The sequence below is a fragment of the Tenrec ecaudatus genome, chromosome 14 (genome assembly GCF_050624435.1).
Source record: "Tenrec ecaudatus isolate mTenEca1 chromosome 14, mTenEca1.hap1, whole genome shotgun sequence".
Taxonomy (NCBI): domain Eukaryota; kingdom Metazoa; phylum Chordata; class Mammalia; order Afrosoricida; family Tenrecidae; genus Tenrec; species Tenrec ecaudatus.
Window position 1 is genome coordinate 26,706,252 of NC_134543.1, and position 20,165 is coordinate 26,726,416.

Sequence of the window (20,165 nt, forward strand, 5' to 3'; positions counted from 1 at the left end):
AACCTACTCAGTGGCACTGTGCAAGAAAGGCCTGGCAATCTGCACAAAGATTATGGCCACGAAAAGGCTCATGAGCAGTTCCACTCCGTAACATACAGGGCTGGATGGGTCAGGGCTGACTTCGTGGAAACTGGGCTGGTGTTTTTCGTGCACTGTAAGGAGTTCCTGGGAGGAGCCTACGGTTGAGTGCTTGTCTATTCACTACAAATCTACCCCTTCCTTGGAAGAAAGGTCTGGCGATATCACAGCCATTGGGACTAACAGTAGACGCCCCACTCCCGTGGCTTTCAGTTCTGCTCTGCCACACACAGGGCCCTGTGAGTCAGGAGCTACTCAAGGGCAACAGGCTTGGCTTTTTCTGGTTTCTGATGCTCTGCAGCGCTGTGCCTGACACTGCAAAATACAAAAGCAATCAACAGAAAGCAGGCCCCCAGGCATCGTCAGCTTTGTTAGAAGCCCTGTGTCCCAGGCATTGTATCAGACACCATGCTAAAAGGTCATCATGCAGGGTTATTATAATCCGTTTTTCATCCAAACCCTTAGTAATTACATTAGGCTTCCGTCTAATTTCTTTTAAGTCTGATATACTCTTTCATGCGCTAGGCCTGTGACCTTCTGATAATCAATCTGGTTTCTTTCTGTTTGTGCCACATGCAACTGGAAGAGAAAGAGGCGGTGACCCAGGGGCCTGGCCTCATGAAGCTGAGTCAGGCCCCAACACGTGAGGCAGGCTCTAGGCATCTTCACCCCACCACGAACACTTGGCTACCGCAAAAGGGGAGGCAGAAACAGCCTACAGGACACAGAAACAACTCGCCCAGGCCTCGGGCTCACACACCATCGCCATCGGAGGCACCAGATTCCAGAGGGTCCCATCTGGGGGTGGATAGGAAGAGGCGTCACAATGAGGTTCATTTGTTTATTCAACCAATAGGTTCAAAGAGCCTGAGAGTCCAATGGTTAAGTACTGGGCTGCTCACAAAAAGTTGGTGGTTGTAAGTGGCCCATGAGCAGGCACTGAGGAAGAACTGGAGATGCACTACCATACAGAGGACCCCCAAGGAATCCCTCCGGGGCATTCCCGTCACGCGGCCTCACTGTGTGTCAACCACACGCGTCTTCTCGGCAATCCCCCGGGGCAGATGTGAGCAGGCATGTGGCTACCATTCAGCGAGGCCGACACCTACACCAGGGGAGGAAACTTCTGACTAAATGATAATTTCTCATCATTTACTGTCGGATCATTTTTCATGGTAAAAATTTTCATTATCATTAATATGAAAACGGCACTGAATGGCACTCTAGATTGTTCTGTTACTTATCGATGACATAATTAGTCATTATTAGAACTATTGGCTATTATGAATATCTAATGCCATCAATCATAAGCACAGTGATAGGTTGTATTGGTTAATATTAATTGCTAATCACAAATGAGCAAAGTACTTCATGGGTCCACCTAGTTGACAGCACTGCTAACACTGAGGTGATGGGGCAGGGTTAGAAACCAGGAATGGGGTTCATCGCGCCCCCATGGGGCTGTGTGTGATGTCACTGGGCAGTTGTCCTTGTTGGGTGCCATGGTTGGCTCTGACCCGCACTGACCCCATGCACTGCAGAACGAAACACAGCCCGGGGGGTCCCGCCCATCCTCACAACGGTTCCTTTGCCTGAGGCCAGTGTCTGGCCACTATGTCCATGTACCTCGAGGGCCTTCCTCTTGCTCGCTGCCCTATACTGTACCAAGCATGACGTCCGCAGCAGCACTAAAGTGGAAACCGCCCTCGGGGACTGGACAAGGAGAGGACCTGATGTCCTGTTTCCCAACCTGCTCCCCTGAGGGGTGCTGGGACAATGGTGGGGGCGGTCTGCAGAAGCAGATGCCTGCACGTTACAAGTTTTCCCTGCTGAGTAACTCTTTTTCTGCAAAGGGGGTGGTAGGCCAAGCACGTTAATGGAGATGGGAGTTAGAGTTCTTAGATTGGCCCCAGCCACGGAGCCCAGAAAATGAACACACATCATGGTCTACGTAACGCAGGGGGTTCGCTCACCCCTCAAAATTCACCGGGAGAGGAGAGGTTAAAAAAAAAAAAACAGTGATTCCGTTCTACCTGCTATTTTCACTCCGTTTCCCTTCCTAAGCGCCTACCCTAAGCAGATTCATTTTCCTGCTCCTGTTTGGCAACAGATGCAATCAGCTAGAATAAAACAGGTGTTGTTATCAATTTGACTTTTGGGTTTTTCCTTCCAAAATGTAGTTTCTCCATAAAAGTCTTCCCCCAGCTCATGTTGTCTCCAGTGCCTAGCACCCACGCAGCACCCAGCAGATGTTTATTGAATACTCATGTGAATGAATCTCTGAATCAATGAATGAATGAATAAATGAATATTTCAAAGGGTTTATCCTCCCCTTGAAAAAATGATCTGTTCATATTCGTGTTACCCGAATGGGTAAGAGTTTTCCTGTTTCTAAAGTTTCAGGGAGACGGGAAGTTCTAGGGAATCGCCCTGGTGGTGCTGTGGTTACGAGTTGGGCTGTGATCGGTAGGGTCGGCAGTTTGAAGCCACCAGCAGCTCCTCAGGAGAAAGACTGGGCTTTCTACTCCCATAACAATTACAGCCTCGGAAACCCACAGGGGGTCACTGTGAGTCAGCACTGACTCGATGGCAGTGAGTTTGATGTGAGTTTGAATGGTAGCCACATGCCTGCTCACATCTGCCCCGGGGGATTGCCGAGAAGACGCGTGTGGTTGACACACAGTGAGGCCGCGTGACGGGAATGCCCCGGAGGGATTCCTTGGGGGTCCTCTGTATGGTAGTGCATCTCCAGTTCTTCCTCAGTGCCTGCTCATGGGCCACTTACAACCACCAACTTTTTGTGAGCAGCCCAGTACTTAACCATTGGACTCTCAGGCTCTTTGAACCTATTGGTTGAATAAACAAATGAACCTCTTTGTGACGCCTCTTCCTATCCACCCCCAGATGGGACCCTCTGGAATCTGGTGCCTCCGATGGCGATGGTGTGTGAGCCCGAGGCCTGGGCGAGTTGTTTCTGTGTCCTGTAGGCTGTTTCTGCCTCCCCTTTTGCGGTAGCCAAGTGTTCGTGGTGGGGTGCAGATGTGGGTTCAGAATGCATCAGAATTGTCTACTTGACCCAAAACTTACGAATCCATCAAGGTATGTTCCAAAATGAGTCATTTCTTCCAGATTAAATATTAATACCATTTTCCTCCGGGGGTCCACTGGTTCCTGGGAGGAAAAGTCCACTGTGGCCCACACAGCAGTACAAGGAAGCTTTAAAATGTTCATGGAAACATTTCATTATCTTTCTATTCCATTTTTCCATGAATATTTGAAGCCCCCTTATATCACACAAAAATTGGGGGCCACATCTAGCAGAGAAGCAACAAGACCACCCCAAAGAAGCACACCAGCCTGTACGATCACAAGGTGTCGATAAGGGCGAATAACAGGCCCTAGAAGACCCAAAACAAACAAATAAGACATATTGTTGTGAACAAGGGGGGTCGGAGGAGAGACCCAAAACCCATCTGTAGACAATTTGACATCCCCTTTCAGAAGGTGTACAAGAAAGGGATGAGTCAACCAGGGCACAGTATAGCTCCAAGGAAACACACAATATTCCTCTGGTTCTTTGAGGTTTCCTCACCCCCCACTATCATGACCCCAGTCCTGCCCTTCACTGCCGGCTAGATCAGAGCATGTGCACAGATACAGTTAAGAATGCTTCCTGCCCCCGCCCCCCACTATCATGATCCAAATTCTACCTTGCAAGTCTGGCTAGACCAGAGGATGTACACTGGTACAGATAGGAACTGGAGGCACAGGGAATCCAGGGCGGATGATCCCTTCAGGATCAGTGGTGTGAGTGGCAATACTGGGAGCATAGAGGGAGAAGGGGTTGGAAAGAGGGAACCGATTACAAGGATCAACATGTGACCTCCTCCCTGGGGGACAGACAACAGAAAAGTGGGTGAAGGAAGACATTGGACAGAGCAGGATATGACAAAATAATAATTTATAAATTATTAAGGGCTCATGAGGGAAAGGGGAGAGGAGAGCGGGGAGGGACGGGAAAAAATGAGGAGCTGATGCCAGGGGTTTAAATGGAGAGCAAATGTTTTGAGAATGATGAGGTCAATGAATGTACAAATGTGCTTTACACAATTGATGTATGCATGGATTGTGATAAGAGTTGTATGAGCCCCTAATAAAACAATTTAAAAAAAGAGAGAGCTCGTGACACACGGAATCCAGGAACAGGAATGGAGGGTAGAGGGATGGTGGGAAGAGGAGGGGAGGAAGGGGAAATTGATCACTATGATCAACACGTAACCACACACACACACCAAGGGGGACAAACAACAGAACCCGTGGGGAAGAGAGACAGTGGTCAGTGTAAGTTATGAAAATAATAATAATTCCTAATTTATCAAGGGGTCACACACGGTGGGTGTGGGAAGAGGAGCAGATACTAAGGGCTCAATAGAAAATACATGTTCAGAAAATAATGATGGCAGCACATGTACACATGTGCTCAATACAACTGATGTGTGGATTGTTATAAGAGTTGTAAAAGCCCCCAATAAAATGATCTTTTGATTTAAAAAAATGAGGGCCACATAAGTTTGAAAACTAGTGATTACTATTCGTAATGGGATAAAAAAGGAGCTTATCATGATTTAGTACCTAGATGGGGCAGGAGAAAGATGAGGCTTTCTACTCCCATAAAGATACGCAGTTTCAGAAACCCGCAGGGGCAGCTCTCCTCTGTCCTCCCCGGTTGCTAGGGGTGAGAATTGACTCGATGGCACTGAGTCTGGCTGATTTTGACACAGCTGGGAAGGGACCCAGGGGGTGGAGTGAGCTGCTTGTTGGGTGGAGTGAGCTGCTTGTTGGGTGAAGTGAGCTACTTGTTGGGTGGAGTGAGTTACTTGAAGGAACCCAGGGGGTGGAGTGAGTTACTTGCAAGGTCAGCACTTCAAAAAAGACAAGCCGCTCCACAAGCGGAAGATGAGGCTTTCTACTCCCACAAGGGGCTCCAGTCTCAGAAACCCACGGGGGCAGTTCTGCCCTGTCCTACAGGGTCGCTGTGAGTCAGCATGGCCCGGGAAAAGGAAGATGCTCAATGGGAAATGGGCTCAGACTTCACAGCGATGAGGAGGACAGCACAGGCCCCGGGTGTGTTTTGGCCCATTGTCCCCATGGGGGTCCCTATCCATTGGAACTTCCTTGGAAGCACCCATCAACACTGTGAAGCAGCTCTGGTGGCGCAATGATTGTAGGAAGTTTGGCAGCTCACACCCACCCAGCAGCTCCCCAGAAGAAAAGGTCGGAGATCTGTTCCCATGAAGACCGCAGCCACGGAGTCCCGACAGGGCAGTCCTGTTGTCATGTTAACCGTCTGTGTCCGCCGGACAGCAGACAGCAGCAGCAGCAGCATGAGCCTGGCCCTGTGCCATGAGGCACTTTGGTCCTCCTCTTGCCTGGGCCACAAGACGGGCACTGGTGGTGTAAGAGGTGGAGGTAGCTCTGGAGGGGGCAGAGCTTGTCAACCATTGCCTGCAGGCTTTGGGCCCGGGTTTTCCTGCTTCTCTCCTGCAGCCCTGCCTCGCGCAGCATAGTACGCGCCCGCACAATAGGAAGCTCGCGATAAGCAAAGGGAGAGCTTTGTGAACTGTAAAATGCAATTGAAACACGAGTTACTGTTATCGCGTCATTATAGATTATAAAAGAAATAATGTTTCATGGAAAAACAGCTCACTCAATAGAATGTCTGCACCGATCCCAACTGGTAAAAAAAGATGGATATTTGAAAAGGATCCAAAAATCAATTCCGAGGGATGTAAATAGCTTGCCATTCATGGGGTCTATCTTTGTTCTGATAAGTTATTAAAGTGCGCACTTTTTTTTTTTGGAAAACAGAATTATAGGGCGAAGAGTAGGTTCCATAGGATGGCTTATGTCTTGGGATTGTTTTTCTCCCCAGATATATTTTGAAAAATTAAATCCGCTGTTGGATTCTGTGCTAACAAAAACATTACCTAGCCACCCACTGCTCAATCAACACATTTAGAAGAGAAACAAGATGACAGACAGCATGCACTGAAACTGCCGCTCAAAAATAGTCCAAAACATGACTGGCGTGGGTCTTTATTTTTAGAGTCCCTTGGGGGGCGCCTGATGAGATTGCCAGATGGCTTTGGTTCTGGGGCTCTGGCCATAGAGGCCCTCTCTAATACAGCTGAGCTCCATTCAGGGTCGTGGTACCCACCATGCGTTCGACTCCACGGCAAATGACACAGCCCTTGTTCATCACCCATCTGAGAGCCTGAGAGGCATGTGCGAGGGAGGCTGGGTGGGACCCCTGGGACCAGGGCAGAATGACTTTGCCATGGGCTCCCGGACCGCCGCAGCCCTGCTCTGCTTGCAGGCAGTGGAGTCACAGTGCAAGCTCCCAGCGACCTTGGGCAGGGAAGCAGCCCTGCAGACGAGACTTGGTCTCGTCAGGCCTCCCTTCCTGCTGAATCATTGCTCCAACCTCTGGGCCCAATTAGTCTGGCTGGGGCCAGCCCCGCAAATCAATACGAGCCACTGGCTGTGCATCTGGAAGTGGACTTGCCCCGACTATAAGGGATTTATCAGGCGATGATGACAAAGCTTAACAACACCCTTCGTGTGCTTCCTTTCTCGTGCAGACACCCAACCCCATCAGGTGCAGCCGCTGCCACTGACTGAGGGTTTAGCTCCATTGCTGGGCCAGCCAGCTAGCGTCTATCCCAAAGAATGTTCTCTCCCCCGTCAAGAAGGCCATTTTCACAGGAGATGCAAAACCCAAAGGTGTCGCATGCTACCGGGAACCAAGTTAACAGCCGCGAGCCTCCCCCTCCTTACTCTTGGAACCCAGCCTGGTGCACCCCTCTTGCCCTCCAAGGAAGGCACCCCTAAGCCAATTAAGGTGTTCCCATGTTTCTCGCCACGGCCGAGCTAGGCTTGGGCATGACCCCTGGTTCTGGCCAGTGAGAAAGGAGGGGCATTCCACTGGGGAGAGGGCTCCTGGGAGACAGTCTTCCTTCTTTTTAATATGTAGGCCAGGGGAGTGTAGGGACCGTCACCTGGAGTGTCACCAGGACCCCGAGGGGCTGAGATGGCAGAGGGACGAAGAAGAGAACGTAGCTTCTTACCCACAGGCTCCCAAACTTACTTGGCCCACTGCCTTCTTTGCAGAGGGGAAAAAGTGCTGGGTGCCACCCCTCAACGAAAAGCCTTTGTACTGTAGCCCATCATCCAGAGTAACAGGCAGGTGTCTGCTCTTTCGGCCCCTGCCACCATCCCAGCAGTACCCCTGCTATAAACCCAACACAGGGTGGAGGGGCTGATAAGTGAGGCAATGTGCAGGGGGGAAGGGGACTCTCTGTACCCTCCGCTGGATTTTTCTGAAACTCTCTAACAGCTTCAAAATACACAGTCTATTAAAAGAATAAACAACAGCACCACAACGCAATGAGGAGCTGGATAGGCAACTTCCGCCTAGACCACCCGCTGGGCAAGAACACAGGTTGGTGGGGCTTATTCCTACAGATTCTGGTTGGATGTTCTGAGACCTGACGGCAGAGCGTCCTGATGCCACCTGTAGCCTCCACCTCCTGTCTGTCACCTAAGACTCAGTCCTGCCGGCCTCGTGCTTCACCGCAGAATGGCGTTGGCCTTTATGGGCGCCCCTGTTGGACTGCAACTATTCGGGGGTGAGGTTTATCCGTCCCTCCCCATCCAGGCTGAATTCCTTTCATCAGACTGCCTTCCTCTCCGGGACAGGCCATGACCCCTGGCTGGGTGGGCTGGGTTGGGTGGGGCACTGGTGGAGCTTTCTGGACAGCTGAGGAGAGAGGAGTACAGGGTGCATAAGTAATACAACTACAGTGGGCCTGGGGAGACACGCCTGAAGCTGTGCAGAAAGGAGCTGGGCCTCCCCCTGCCTTAAAGCACCCGGCAGCTCAAAGGACCCCAGGGACCCCAGCCACCATGCATCCCCAGCCAAGGACACCTGAGCACCTGCCCCAAAGCCCAGCCACTGGTGATGGGGGGAATCAAAGCTGTGACCTCTCAGAACAGACTGCCTGGCCTGTCCCCAGAGGGGCCTTGTGGTGGGTTCAGGCCACCAGTCTGCCCCACTCAGGGCGGCTAGGACCCCCTCTGGGTCTGGCCCACAATAGTAACAACACTCATTTCAGATATAAAATAAGCTTTCCAGGTGGGCTCCTGAAGCACAGGGGGACCAACCGAGGGGTAGTTTCAGTCCCACAAGAGGCAGGGTCCAGCCTACCACTGGCACCAACCTGCCTGCTGGTGCTGAGGTCCACGGGGTGGGGCCTGGGGCCTGGGGCCTCCCCCCCCCACCCTGCTCCTCTCCAGGCTCCTGCAGACCCCAGGCCCCACTAGGAACCTGTGCTCCCCACACACCACCGACTTAGGCTGTGTGTTCCCAAGCACAGCATCTGGCGCTGATCTCCAGGAGGGAGAGGCTGAATCTTTATGATGGCTGCCACTGCCATTGACCTCACAGCCAAAGTCACCCAGGCAGCCGGCCCGGCCGGAAGCAGGGAAAAGATGGCAGCCATCCTCCGGCCCAAGAGGACCTGCTCTAGCCACCCATCTCCGGCCACAAGGACCACTCGGAAAGCCTGTTCCCTATGCCTGGCCAGCTCCCTTTTCCACTGCACACAGAGCAACTCCAAGCCTGTCCCCTCCTCGAGTCTCCAATGCTACCTCCTACCCCCTCCTCTCAGCAGATGGTCTTGCCTCCTACTTCAGACAGAAAATAGAGGCCATTGGACTGTAGGCTGTTCCGCTGCCCACTTCTCTCGCCTCCCCTCTCTGCCCCTGCCCCCACCCCACACACATGTACACACTGATCTCTACCCAGCCTCACTATCTGAGAAGCACATTCTACATTAAATGTCTCTGTCCCCTTGGGTTTCCTTCTCTTGCGCCCCCCTCACCCTCTAAATGGCTCTAAATGGCTCAACCCAAAACTGACCATGCAGGATAATGCTAAATACTGCTCGGTGCCATCTTCCTCAAATAACTACAGCAACAGCTACCAGCTGACAGGCTCTTCTAAGGAGTCCTGGGGCGTAGTGGTTATGCCTTGAGCAGTTAGCTGCATAGTCAGCAGTTCGAAACCACCAGCCAGCTGCTCCTCAGGAAGAAGATGAGGCTCTCTATTCCCCTAAGGAGCTGCGGTCCCCGACAGTGGCAAGCAGCTCTACCCTGTTCTAGTGGGTCGGTGTGAGCCGGAATTGACTCAACGGCAGTGAGTTTGTTTGTTTAGTTTCACGGACGCTTCTAGAACCTTGGCACTCCCTCGGTAAGAGGTGGAGTTTATTTCTCCACCCCTTGTGACTGCTCCAGTCAGTACAGTCAAGGAAGTAATGCGACCTGACTCCCATGGCTAGGATATAGAACTCGATGTGTGTGCAGCCTTAGTCTCTTGAGACATGCGCTGTCAGAACCCAGCCACCATGCTGGCAGGAAGCTATGGGAAGGTCCTTGGCTCCAGCTGAGCCCCCAGCCCATTGCCAGCACCCACTCTCCAGTCACATGAGTGAGCCACCTTGGAAGCAGACCCTGCAACCTCCGGTCAAGCCACCCCAACGAGGACTACACAAAACGAGTGCTCTCACCGACCCCTGCTCCAACTGCAGCTTCAGGAACAGGCCACGCCTAGCGGAAGTCGTGAGACAGAGCTCTCTTCTCGCTCAGTCCTGCTTTGGTGTTCTCGCTAAAGGGTCGACCTCCCCAACCCCCCAACCCCTTTGCTTGCACTCTCTGCACCTTCCTGAGTGATCTCAAAGAGTCTGCCATCTTTAGCTGCTATCAGGACCCTGGCTGATAAATACCAAATGCCTGTGTCCAGCCTGAGCTCCAGACCAGCAGAGATGCTCCATCCAAAACTGCCCACGAGACTCCCTGGCTCGGCATGTGCCATCACCCACATCCGGGTGCCCACCCGCTCGCTTTCAGATACTGCACTGCAGTCGCCTTCCGAGCTTGTTTGCAGCCCGACTCAGCCACTGGGCAGCCCTGGCGGGGTACTATGGCTGGAGAAGGGGAAAGCCAGGTATTTCCCCTTCGGCCACTGCCCCCACTAGCACCGACGACAGTTGTGCCTCCTCTGTGACACCAACGCCCTGTGTTTGTGACCCACTTCTCCGCCGGCAAGCTTCCACCAGACAGCCCCGGCTCCTGGGCAACAGCCCCCCCCCACACACACACACACACACGGTCCCCAGGTCTTGAGGGTGGCAGTGGCTTCCTGCTGTTGATAATGTCTACGCTGTCTCACCACCCTGTGTGGTTTCTCAGGACACTCTCTCCCCTCCGGGCCCAATTCTGTCTTCAATTCCCTCGGTGTGGAATAACGAGGGCAATTTCTGCTTTTCCGATATGCACGGCTTAAGGCCCCTAGACGTAATCATTTGAGACAGCAATGTTTTAATGCCCCTTTGCATCATACCAGTCACAGAGCCTATGGGTCACTTTGTGTCCTGTGAGTTCTACCCCTCGGTCCCTCCCCATGGCACTGACCTGGTTAACCCTGGCCAGGCCAGCTGCCTCTCACTGGCTACAGTCTTTCTGCCTTCCGGTACAGCCTCCAGACTGCCAACTCACTTTGATTTCTAAGGCACATCTGACCAGACATACTCCTGGTTAAAATTCTTAAATGCTTCCCCACCGTGTGCAGGAGGGAAATCAGCTCTGTTCCACCAATGTGCCTTGAAGGCTTTCCATGAACATCATTCTCCACCTTGGCCGGGTATACATGGCCCGCCTACCTCGCCAAACTCATTTTCTTCCACTCGCCAGCTCATCCAATTGCCACCGAGTGAAGTTCTCTGCGCAGACACTGTTCCTCCATGACTCAGGACCTTCCCACATGCTGGGTTGGCCTTCTGCCCGTTTACTCAAGCACTGCCCCCCTGGGAATCCCACCATCAACCTAGGTACAGGGCTCCACTGCCCGTGGACAGAGTTCAGGTCCCGACTGTGTGCCCGTACATTTATGTGCCTGTCCCCTCCAGGAACCTGGGCACTCCCTGAGGATGAAGGCAGACTCCTTCAGTCTGGTACTTCTGGAACATACTTGGTGCCTGTGCTGAGCAGACCCTCGGTGCACGGGTCAAACTTCAAGAGGGACGAGCAGGAGGAGTCTCGAGTGTGGACAGGGAACTTGGAGTGGAGAGGAGAGGGGAGGGGGACTTGCTACAGGCAAGCAGATGGCTGACCTCCCCAGGGGGCATGCAGGTTGTTTCTGTCCTGAGCACAGGCCGGCAAGCAGCTCACCATCCTCCACCTTTGTTCCATGTGACCATGGTCGTGAGGTGCTGTCAGTGTGCTGTGACCTGACATGCCGGGTCCTGCACCATCCTCACGGTGTTGTTAGGTTTGAGCCGCTGTGCTCGTTGGTTAGAGCGACAACAGGCAGGGATTAACACCCCCCCCCCCCCCCCCCCCGCTCCTTCTGGGCCACTCCCTGGCAGGTGACCTTGCTCCTCAAAAGCAGCTGTCAGAAATGCAGGCAACATGCGCAAACACTTCTCCAGGATCGGGTACCCTTTTGTATCCCTTGGTCACCCCTGTGCTCCTTTTGTTGCAAATTAAGAGGTCACTGTTCTAGTCCTTCTGGCCCAACTCATTTCTACCAGGTCCCCCTCGAGTTCTCACTGGCCCGAGGAGCTCTTCAGCATGTTCTGAGATCACTCCCAGACAGCCCCCTGGGCAAAGCTGGAAAAGCTGCCAACTCATCCACGAGGGAGGACCCTAGGTCCCAGGGTCAACAGGACGCCTGCTTTGTCTTGGTCTCAAACTCTCCTCTCCCTTCTCGGCTGCTCAAAGGGCCAGGCTGCACCCACCAGCCTCCCGGTGACCTGCAGAATAAGGACAAGGGGAGAGGAAGGGGTAGGCTCTCACCTCCATCAGGAGAATGTCCTTGGAGCTCTGAGCCTGCACCTTTGGGTGTTGGACCTTCACAGCCACAGTCCGCCCATCACGCAGCACAGCCTTGTGGACCTGGGCCAGGGAAGCAGCCCCCAGAGGGGTGTCGTCAAAGCTCACAAACAAGTCGTGGATCTGTCACAGGTGGAGAAAGGGCAGAACAGCTGAGAAGATTACCCAATTCAGGGAGAGGAAGGCAGGCCAGAGCCAGCACTACCCAACACCAACAGAAAACAAGTGTGTGGCTTGACAAGCTTTCTGGGGTGCCAACCCAGGGTCCCCCGGGTCCCTCGGCTGCCATGGGGATTCCCAGCCAAGTGGACAGAGAGAAGCAGTGCAGATCCCTCGGAGGTGCGGTCTAGAATGTTCAGAAGCGTGTTTCATCTGCTCAATAAATTTTCCTCCAATGTGCCTCCGAGTTATTACACATGGAGGATCAATAGGAGATCAATCAGTTCCTCAAGGAGCTCAACAGAGCGACTCTTGAATGCACACAGCCATCAGTGTGTTGCTGTCATTGTTCGAGTGAAGCTGTCGGTGTGTTGCTGTCATTGTTCGAGTGAAGCCATTGGTGTGTTGCTGTCATTTTTCGAGTGAAGCCGTCAGTGTGTTGCTGTCATTGTTCGAGTGACTGAAAGTGTCCTGGCACTGGGACAGAGGTGGTGGTTACACAGCACTGTGAACGTACCAGTGGTGGAGTGGATTGGTTTCCCCAAAATACACATTAAGGTCTTAACCACAGTAGCTAGGAGTGACCCTGTTTGGACATGGGGGCTTTCTTCTGCTATGTTAATGAGATGGTGCCAGAGTAGGGTTGAGCCTAACCTAGTTCCTTTTGAGTGATGTCTTAATGAGAAGTCTCTCTCTCTCTCTCTCTCTCTCTCTCTCTCTCTCTCTCACACACACACACACACACACACACACACACACACACACACACACACAGGTGCCATATGAGGCTCCCTCAGGAAGTCAGAGTACGTCCACGACCTCTGACAAGGAATGATCCAACCCTAGACCTAGAGCTGAGGTCCTGATTGGGACTTGAAGTCGCCCAATCTGTGAGGCCAGCTCGAAGCCCTGCCTTGGGTCCTCACCAGCCTGCGCAGGGCCTTGCTTTCTCTCTGTCAAATGGAACATAGGTAGACTCCACTCCTCCACCTCCTCTTCTTCCCTCTTAGGATGCCACATCAATTTCCCTGCAGGAAATTGTTTGTGATTTGAGCAGTCACATCTCCATGGCTCAGAATATCCCACCAGATGGAAAGAAGGTTCCCAAAGGGTTTCCAAAAAAAAAAAAAAAAAGACTGGTTGGCGAAGACTAAAATGTCAAGCCCTTCCATTTCTTCCACTTGATGGCTCCGTGTGGGCCCAGAGTTCTGGGAAGGTCCACACATTCATGCGCATCCATGCACAAGTGTGTGAGTAACTGGTCACATGCCCGCTCCTCCTTCCCCGCCCTTCCATGCTCTCCTCTCCTAGGACTTCAGAAGTCACCTGACTTCCGGGCAAGCTACACTATCACATTGCTAATCTCATCTCGTAAATCACTCCTTCCAGGCCTGCCACCACTGCTGGTGCTTTCAATGGGCTCCATCCATTTATCAACACCCTGCCAAGGAAAGGCCCAGGCAACACAGGGAGGGCCGCTATTTTTCTGTCACAGGAGCCGGGCATAGAATTGGCTTTCCGTGCCCCTTCTCAGTGGGCTTCTGTTTGTATGCCCTCTCGGCGTCTAGCTCCCCTTCTGCCCCACCTATAACTATGTATTCTTCCCGATTCCCATAAAGAGCTACCCTCTCGGAAAACCACAGGGGCAGTTCTATCCTGTCCTACAGGGTCACTGTGAGTTGGCATTGACTCGATGGCGGAGAGTTTGGTTGTGAGCACGAGGTTCCCATATCACTCACCCCAAACCACACTGGGTCTCCCCATCATCCCAATAAAGCCCAGCAGGCCATCAGCTTCACATGGGCAGGGATCTGGTCTATTTTGTTGACTGCTGGATTCCCTGTGTCTGGAACAAGCCTGGAACTCAAACCAAGCCTGGAAGTCAAACTGCTGACTCATAACAACCCTGTAGCACAGGGTGGCACTGTCCCTGTGTTTTCTGAGACTTCAAATCTTTATGGAAGCAAAAAGCCCCATCTTTCTCCCACAGAGGAGCTGGTGTGTTTGAACTGCAGGCCTTGCAGTTAGCAGCTGAACTCCTAGCCCACTATACCACCACCAGGGCTCCTAGGTCTAGAACTCAAAAAAAAACCTCAATGCCATCGAGTCGATTTCAACCAGCAGCAGCCTATAGGACAGGGTAAAACTGCCCCTGTAGGTTACCCAGACTGTCACTCTTATGGGAGCAGAAAGCTTCATCTATCTCCCACAGAGAGGCTGGTGGTTTCGAACTGCTAACATTGCAGCTGGCAGCCCATCACATAACCCACTACGCCACCAGGGCTACCTGCTGCCAAATCAATCTTTGTTGAGTGAATGATCCCACTATTCTTTCCTCAGAAGTTCTTTCTTCCCTCTGAAATGACTGCACCTGCTTGGAGCCCAGAACCTGCACACCTATTAACCCCAAGACCACAATCTTCCCAGTGAGCCAAAGCACGCATCTTCTGGGGTTTTACTAGGTGGCTCGCCATGGGTGTGAGGCGATGGCCTGACCAGGCACAAGGCTGAAGGCCTCTGGCCACAGGGATGCTCCAGAGATACACACGCGGCTCAGCCAGGCCGAGCAGACGCCATTGCTTTACTTGTGCTTAAACTGGAGAGAAAGAGAAGCTCTCGTTTTGCTGAACTTGAAACGAAAAATATAAGCATGAACCACCCATGGCCACGCAAGTGACATCAACCAAGAAGAGAGCAGAGTCACAAAAAGGAGCCAGTCTGGTGACAAGGCCTGAGCCCCTGGATACAGCCATGCCTGAATACCCATTCTGCGATCCCTCTTTTTGTCCCTTTTCTTCTTTTGGCCTAACTCACTCTGAGTTGGGTTTGTTTTCAGTCATGCACCATTGCAGGGGCTCGGATTGATACAGGGTTTTCCCAAGTCCTATCTGGGATCAGTCCAGGAAACAAGGGGCTCCTGTGACTTCCTGTCCCATCCTCACCCTTTGGCTGGGGCAGGGGCCAGGAACGGAGGGGAGTAGAGCCACAGCCACACTCCCAGCCAGTGCATGAGATCAAGCTGAGCTCCCACGGTAAGCACCACCTCCCAAGGAAAGTGTTCTCTGGAGCACAGTGAGGAACTCAGGCCCTCATCTCCCTGGCACCTGGAATGCCCTGACCTTCCTACTACACGGGGCCTTGGATGTCCTCTCTGGGCCCACTCTCATCTACGCCCCAGCCTGGCTCCCTGTATGCTTTCTGAGAAAGCCAGTCAATCTCCCAGCTAGCGTCAATGCTGGGTGCTGCCAAGTCTTTTGAGCTGAAGAGTGCATGGCATGGCATGGCGTGGTATGGCGTGGTGTGGAGTGGCATCACATGGCTGGGACCAGGCTGGCTGCCAAGAACAGCCTGCCATGTGGAGGAAGGAAAGGTCATAACCTGGCCCCCTGGGTGAGTGGAAGCCTTGTCTGCTCCATGCCCAGGGGGCATGAAGGGGGCCTCCTACCAGGTCCCTGCTCCCAACAGGGGACAGAGGGGTCCCCAAGAGGTCGCCACCCAAACGCAGCTGCTTACTCAGCACCCTGGACAGTGTCTGGCTGGGTGAAGTAGAATATGTGACCAAGTCCCCAGCCTTGCCAGTGGACACAGGGAATGAAGATGTGGTACTCATGACACAGGGAATCTGTGAGGCAGATGTGCCCTCCCACCCTGCCCCACCCCCACCCCTGGAGCTATCCTCCAGCCCCCACTTTCAGGAAGCAAATCACAAACACACAAACTCACATACATACACACTAATTGATTGCTAGTGGATGTTCCTAGCTGGCTTATAAAAAAGGTAATTAAAGATTGGTGCTGCAGCCTGTAATTAAATATGAATAAAGCACCTCTAAATGGAACCTTGATGCAAAGAGTTCGGTGGAAGTACTTTAGACTGACAGATAGTAAGGAAAAACAGGGCCTGTCCCGAAAGAACTACACCCCCACCCCACCCCCACCGACGCGCCCGCACACTCACTCACTCACTCACTCACTCATGCTCCGTGCGGCTGGAACAATCGCCACCCCCTCCCATCAGGCCTCGGCCCCCAGCCCTTTCAGCAGAACACCATTAGCAGAGACCAACTGCAGCTTCTATAGCAATTAGACTCAAGCAGGGTCCTGAGCTGCCTCCAGTCACTCTTGGAAACTTCTCTCCCTTTCTAAAGCTTCCTTCCCCCTCAGCTCCCCCCATCCCCAACTGCTTTTTTTATCCCTCCAGGTCTAGTGGCAAAATCAATTAAGTAAAACAACTGCATTTAAAATGACTAGTTATGTGCTTTTTAATTACTGTTGGACAATGATTCAAATATATTGATGTCCCTGTCTGGAGAAGGAAAAATAATCAGGAAAAAAAGTTTCTCTAGCTTTGGATGGGTTGGTTTTTTAGGCTGAGTCGGGAGGGGAAGGGGACTGTTTCTTTTGATGAGCGGAAAAGCACCAATGAGTTAAGAAGAAACAGGTGCATCCTTCCCTAGGGGCATGGCAGGCAGGGGGCTTCCACAGAGCCCACGATGTCACTCCAAAGCCACAAAGTGGCTTTTTTTCCACCCAAGAGCAGAGGGAGGGACTCAGCACTTAGCTGTGGGGTGCCTCACAAAGCCAGGTTTGTGGGCTCAATGGTGTCCCATCCGCCTCCCCACACTCCCACCATCCGTATATATACATATATATAAGTTCCACTCCTCACCCAGTGCCTTTGGCCAGAAGCTTAGAAGGCCATTTTAGGTGGGTCCGAACTCTGATCCCCTCTGAGTCATAAAGAACAAGGCACGACTGGGGGAGGGTGCCCGGGAACTGAGGGCAGACCACTGGGGCTACAGAAGCGGAGACAGGCTCCTCCCCCAGAGCTGAGCGAGAGCGCAAGGGCCTATCCCTACTGCTGGGGCCCTGCCCCAGGACTTCCAGCCTCCCTTCAGGACTGTGAGAAAATAGATTCCTGTTCTGGGAGACCATGACCTTCCCCACTTGGAATAATGTTTTAAAATTTCCCACTGTCTGATTGTGTATTGGTAATATGCACCACATAATATCAATACAATACATAACCCGCAGCTGAACTATTGGGCGCCCCCGTGGCCCAGCAGTTACTTGCTGGGCTGCTAATCACCAGTCGCTCCGAGGAAGAAAGAAGAGGCTTTCTGCTCCTATAAAGATGTCCACCCTGGGAAGCCCACAGGGCTCGTTCTACTCTGCCCTGCAGCATCCCTATGCGTCAGATCAAAGCTTGGTCTGGGCTTTAGTTCTGCAAAGTCACCCACTTGTAGCATTTCTGTTAGAGAAGCCCCGGGTAACTAAGATGTCAGGCTACTGGGCAGTGCTTCCAAGTGCCACACAGAGCACCCAAGCGCTTGCTCTTAAGAAAGCAAAACACCCGCCAGTATTGTGTTGTTGACCCTGACCCCGGCGGCCCCAGGTGTGCGCAAGAGGTGTGCGCCACAGGATTTTCAGTGGCTGCTGTTTCGGAAATGGATTACCTGGCCTTTCTTCCACGGTGCCTCTGGATGGACTTGGCCCTCCACCCCTTTGATCAGCAGGCAGCCAAGCATGTTCCTCCCAAGGACAAGGTGATGGGGAGTCCAGATCTTCTGGAGAGGCCATGGTGTGGCTCTCGGGGTGTTTTCACTTAGAATCTATGAGCCAACCACGAGCCCCAGCCAACTACCTGCCCATCCAGTCTCATGGCCCCAGGATAGGGGTATCTCAGTTTTCCCAGCTTGTCCAATGCCCAAGATCTAACCCTGCTGTCCCCACACATAGCAGATCAATGTTAAATTCAGAAACTACAGCACTGTGGCCACAGTGCATCCAAAGAGCCCTGCCCCTTCTGGCTCCGGATGAAGAGAGGAGCGGGCCCTGACACAAGCATGCCCTGGCCCACCACCCGGCAGTTCCCACTTAGCCGGGAGACTGCCTAGCACACCTGAGTGAGGACCAAGCCAGCAGGTTACCACAGCATCGGTGGCAAACAACATCTGGCTCTCACCTCAAGGCGGCCCACCCCACATCTGGTTGGGTGCCAGCTGCCATCCGTGGAGCCTGCCGCTAATGGAGGTGGTGGAGTGAGCCTCACTCCCTCGCATCCCCAGCAGGCCTGAGACACACTGGATGGCGCTCTCTACAGCACTGCTGACCCGTGGACCGAATACCTCTCTCATCCGCCTCCCTCTGCCTGCAGCCCACGCCCTCCACTTCAGAGGGGCCTGCCCGGGCACCCCTCCACCTGAAAGCTTCCCTACCAGCTGACATGATGTATGGCTACAGTCTCCTTAAACACGCCTCGTGTGGGTCCCATCACCCTTAGGTCATTCCTGAACTTTCTACGGTGACACTTCACAGTGATGACAAATACAAGTTATGTGGCAAATGTACCGTAAGGCTCCCCTGGAAGGGTTTGAATATACGTTCACACGCTTTTCAACACGCCTCCCTTCGAGATGGGGAGCCCGGAGCATGGGTTTCAGGGCTTAACCCTGATTGAGAGAACAAGGCCCAGGCGAGGGTGAAAGGGCGTGAACTCCAAGACGGGGTCCTAAAAGACCCTGCCACTTCCTCCGCACCCTCGCTCTGGGAGTGCTCCCGCTGGAGGCCCTCGCACCCCCGGGGAGCCTTCCAAGGACTGATTCTGGCGGTTGCTGTGATATGCGATGGGGTCCGTTCTGACTCGGTGGGTCTGTGTACCCCAGAGCAAAGCGCTGTCGTCTTCTGCACCATCCTCACAGCTGTTGCTCCGTGTGCGCCCACGGTGGCAGTCACAACATCAAGCCATCGCATGGAGGGCCCTCCTCTTTTGTTTTCTCGCTGCCCCCTCTACTTTACCAAGCACGATGCCCTTTGCCAGGGACTGGTCTCTCCGAGGCTGTCTCAGAGGCTTCTAAGGGGTATTCTGACAGTTCTTCAAAGACACATGCCTTTGATCTGCAGACAGTACTTTCAGCATTCCTCACCAGCACCATCATTCAGATGCAAATGCTCCTTCTGTCTTCTTTAGTCAAGGTCTAATTTTCAGATGCATATGAGACAACTGAAAATACAATAGCTTGTAGCAGATGGACATTTGAGCCTCTACTCAAGTACTCCCTCAATGCAAAAACACTTTGTTCCATTAAACTGGCATTCCATGATACTCAGCTTCCTGACATGATTGTCGAAGACAAAGTGGTGCATAAGAAAATGTGCTAAAGAAAGCTGATGGTGCCCGGCTATCAAAAAACTATAGCAGCTGGAGTCTTAAAGGCTTGAAGATAAACAAGCGGCCATCTAGCTCAGAAGCAACAAAGTCCACGTGGAAGAAGCACACCAGTCTGTGTGATCACGAGGTGTCGATAGGATCAGGTATCAGGCATCAAAGAACAAAAAAATCATATCACTGTGAATGAAGGGTAGTGCAGACTAGGGACCCAAAGCCCATCTGTAGGCAACTGGACATCTCCTTACAGAAGAGTCGTGAGAAGGAGACGAGCCAGTCAGGGTGCAGTGTAGCAATGAAGAAACATGCAACTTTCCTCTAGTTCTTAAATGCTTCCTTCCCCCAACTATCATGATTCCTATTCTACCTTACAAATACGGCTACACCCGAGGATGTGCACTGGTACACATAAGAGCTAGAAACACAGGGAATTCAGGACAGATAAACCCCTCAGGACCAATAATGAGAGTAGAGATACCAGGAGGGGAAGGGGAAGGTAGGAAAAAAAGAGGGAATGGATCACATGGATCTACAGATAAGCCCCTCCCTGGAGGACGGACAACAAAAAAGTAGGTGAAGGGAGACACTGGACAGTGTAAGATGTGACAAGATAATACCTTATAGATTATCAAGGGATCGTGAGGGGGGGGGGGATGAGGGAGCTGATGACAAGGGCTCAAGTGGAAAGGGGGTGTTTTGAGAATGATGATGGCAATGATTGTACAAACGTGCTTGACACAATGGATGGATGGATGGATTGTGGTAAGAGTTATACGAGCCCTCAATGAAATGAATTTTAGAAAAAGAAAAT

General features: G+C 52.5%; 1 protein-coding gene across 2 annotated transcripts in view; it reads right to left on the reverse strand.

Annotated features, from left to right (window-relative positions):
- The window catches only part of ADCK1 (aarF domain containing kinase 1), a 127,798-nt gene that overhangs the window by 31,012 nt on the left and 76,621 nt on the right, over positions 1-20,165 (reverse strand). For both annotated transcript variants that reach the window (XR_012779703.1, XM_075531357.1), the window contains exon 5: positions 11,992-12,150. Coding sequence is in view for 1 of the 2 variants with exons in the window: in XM_075531357.1 (XP_075387472.1) it covers positions 11,992-12,150 (159 nt within the window). In the remaining variant the exon portion in view is untranslated. The remainder of the gene's footprint in view (positions 1-11,991; positions 12,151-20,165) is intronic.